This window comes from Nansenia antarctica, assembly GCF_963989245.1.
Source record: "Nansenia antarctica genome assembly, chromosome: 8".
NCBI lineage: Eukaryota > Metazoa > Chordata > Actinopteri > Argentiniformes > Microstomatidae > Nansenia > Nansenia antarctica.
Window position 1 is genome coordinate 34,035,329 of NC_137678.1, and position 2,500 is coordinate 34,037,828.

The 2,500-nt window shown below is 49.5% G+C and overlaps 1 protein-coding gene across 1 annotated transcript in view; it reads left to right on the plus strand.

Annotated features, from left to right (window-relative positions):
* The window catches only part of ptprb (protein tyrosine phosphatase receptor type b), a gene marked incomplete at its 5' end in the record, with an annotated part of 51,056 nt that overhangs the window by 31,833 nt on the left and 16,723 nt on the right, over positions 1-2,500 (plus strand). Inside the window, 2 exons of the mRNA XM_080538295.1 lie at positions 11-290; positions 456-562. Of these exons, the coding sequence (XP_080394421.1) occupies positions 11-290; positions 456-562 (387 nt within the window). The remainder of the gene's footprint in view (positions 1-10; positions 291-455; positions 563-2,500) is intronic.

The following is a 2,500-nucleotide window of genomic DNA, read 5'->3' on the forward strand; positions in this document are numbered from 1 at the left end:
ATCCTGACAGACAGTGAAGTCCTCCAGCCGGAGCAGACCCACCCCCTGCCCTCCTACCAGGCCTACAGAGCCAACAGCTCTGTGCAGGCCTACCAGACAGGCTACTTTCCTAGCCGCTGTGCCCAGGAGCAGCAGCTGGCGGGCGGGCAGGTGTATGAGCTCAGCCTGGGGGCGGGGCTGGAGCGTCTGGGAGGGGCCTGCGACTCTGAGGACGACGACGGCGGCGGCCATAACTATGACGACGCCCGCCGCTTCTGTGACGGACCGCTCCGTCCCAAGACGGCCTACAGGTAACCATGGAGAGAGACAGCCCATGATAACACACACTCTGTTACAGGTAACTGTGGAGACAGCCCATGATAACACACACACTCTGTTTGACCATTGCCCTTCCTGTGGGAGTTAACAGGTTTGTGTGTGTGTGTGTGTGTGTGTGTGTGCGTGCGTGTGTGTAGGTTGAGTATCAGAGCATTCACCCAGCTGTTTGATGAGGACCAGAGGGAGGTCTCTCACCCTCTCTACAGAGACACCTACCTCTCCCCCCCACTGCACACGCAAGCAGGTAGGCTGAACACACACCCCTCCTACCTGGGTGTGTGTGTGTGCGTCACTAACCCGGCTCAGAGAAAGTGACAAACAGGGAGACAAGTCGAGGGTAAAGGTAAATCATTATTTAATTAATAACTAAAGAAAATAAGCAAATGAGAAATGGGATGTGATAGTCAGTTTTATCAGTTGTGTAGGGTGTGGGTGAGTGATCTGTAATGTGGAATGTTGTAAAGGGTAAACAAAGGAACAAAAGGTTGCCACAAACAGAAGGGTCAAAAAAGGATGTCCTGTATGGAGAGAGAGGGCAGACTGATCTCCACAGCACAGCCTAAATAGGCACAGGTGTGCTACATCAGCTAATTAGGCCTCCTCTCCCCACTGCCATCCTGCAACACAATCAGAACAAGACAGCAGTGGAGGGAGGAGACTGTAACACCCCCCCCCCCCCATAAAAATTGGGGACCAAAAAGGACCCAAAATAATTTCAAAATACTAACATCAAAAATACAAAATAAACATATCCCCATAGCCACCAACCTACTCACCACAAAAGCACCCCCCCCCCCCCCAAGGCCACACCGCACACCTCAGCAACCACGGCCTATGGAAGCAAATTAAGAGGGTGAAGAGAGCCAGGGGAAGGATACAAAAAGGGAGCGGCTGAATGACCTGCCAAAACCAAAATCAAAAATCAAAAATGTGGTAACCATGACCACCAGTTCAACAAATAGGCGCCCGCGACAAGGCATCCGCCACCACATTTTCAGATCCCTTTATGTGACGGATGTCCAGGTGGAACGCCTGTAAGAAAAGGCACCACCGCATAATCCTCTGATTAGGGCACCGCATAGATAGAGCGTAAAAAGGTGAGAGGGTTATGGTCCGTAAAGACCACCAATGGTACTACCCCCGAACCCACATACACCTCAAAATACCTAAGAACCCAAATAAGAGCAAGGGCCTCCTTCTCAATGACCGCATAGTTTAATTGATAACTATTAAACTTTTTAGAGAAAAAAGCAACAGGCCGATCCACACCAGAATCATCCCCCTGCATCAAAACAGCACCAGCGCCCACATTACTGGCGTCAACCTGCAGGGAGAAAGGTTCTTGAAGCCGAGGAGCAGCCAGAACCGGATGTCAAAAGTTGTTTAACATTCTCAAAAGACATTTGGCAAAGAGAAGTCCAGTCAAACACTACCCTAGTCTTAAGCAAGTTGGTAAGTGGGGCCACTACAGTCGAAAAGTTCCTACAGAACCCACGATAATACCCTACCAACCCAAGAAAACGCTGGAGTTCCTTCTTAGTTGATGGGGCAGGATAGGTCTATAGCGGTGACCTTAGCACGCACAGGACGCACTTGCCCCTGACCAACCACTTTACCAAGGTACGTTACTGTAGCCTTAGCAAACTCACACTTTGCTAAGTTCACAGTTAGACGAGCCTCAGCCAAACGGTCAAAAAGACTACGGACACGGGCCAGATGTTGCTCCCAAGTGTCACTAAAAATAACCACATCATCCAGATAGACGGCGCAACCCTCCAGACCAGCAACAACACGATTCATCAAACGTTGAAAGGTGGCAGGGGCAATTATGCAATCCAAAACTCATGACTGAGTAAGAATATAACCCAGACGGGGTTATAAAAGCAGAGATTTCTCTCGCCCTAGCTGACAATGGCACCTGCCAATAACCCTTCAACAGACAAAAACTGTCTGTCTGACACAACTCCTCATAGCTGGTAACAGAGGAGGCAGAGCACCACCGATCAAACTGTAACGTCAAATCACGGACAAAATCAACATGAGATTGCTCGTTACGCCGCTTTGCAGTTCTAAAACGTTGGCGGTACGCTTCCGGAACCAATTTATAAGCACGCAAGATTGCAGCTTTAACTAAGGAATAGTCAGGGACATGGGATGTGATAGTCAGTTTTATCAGTTGTGT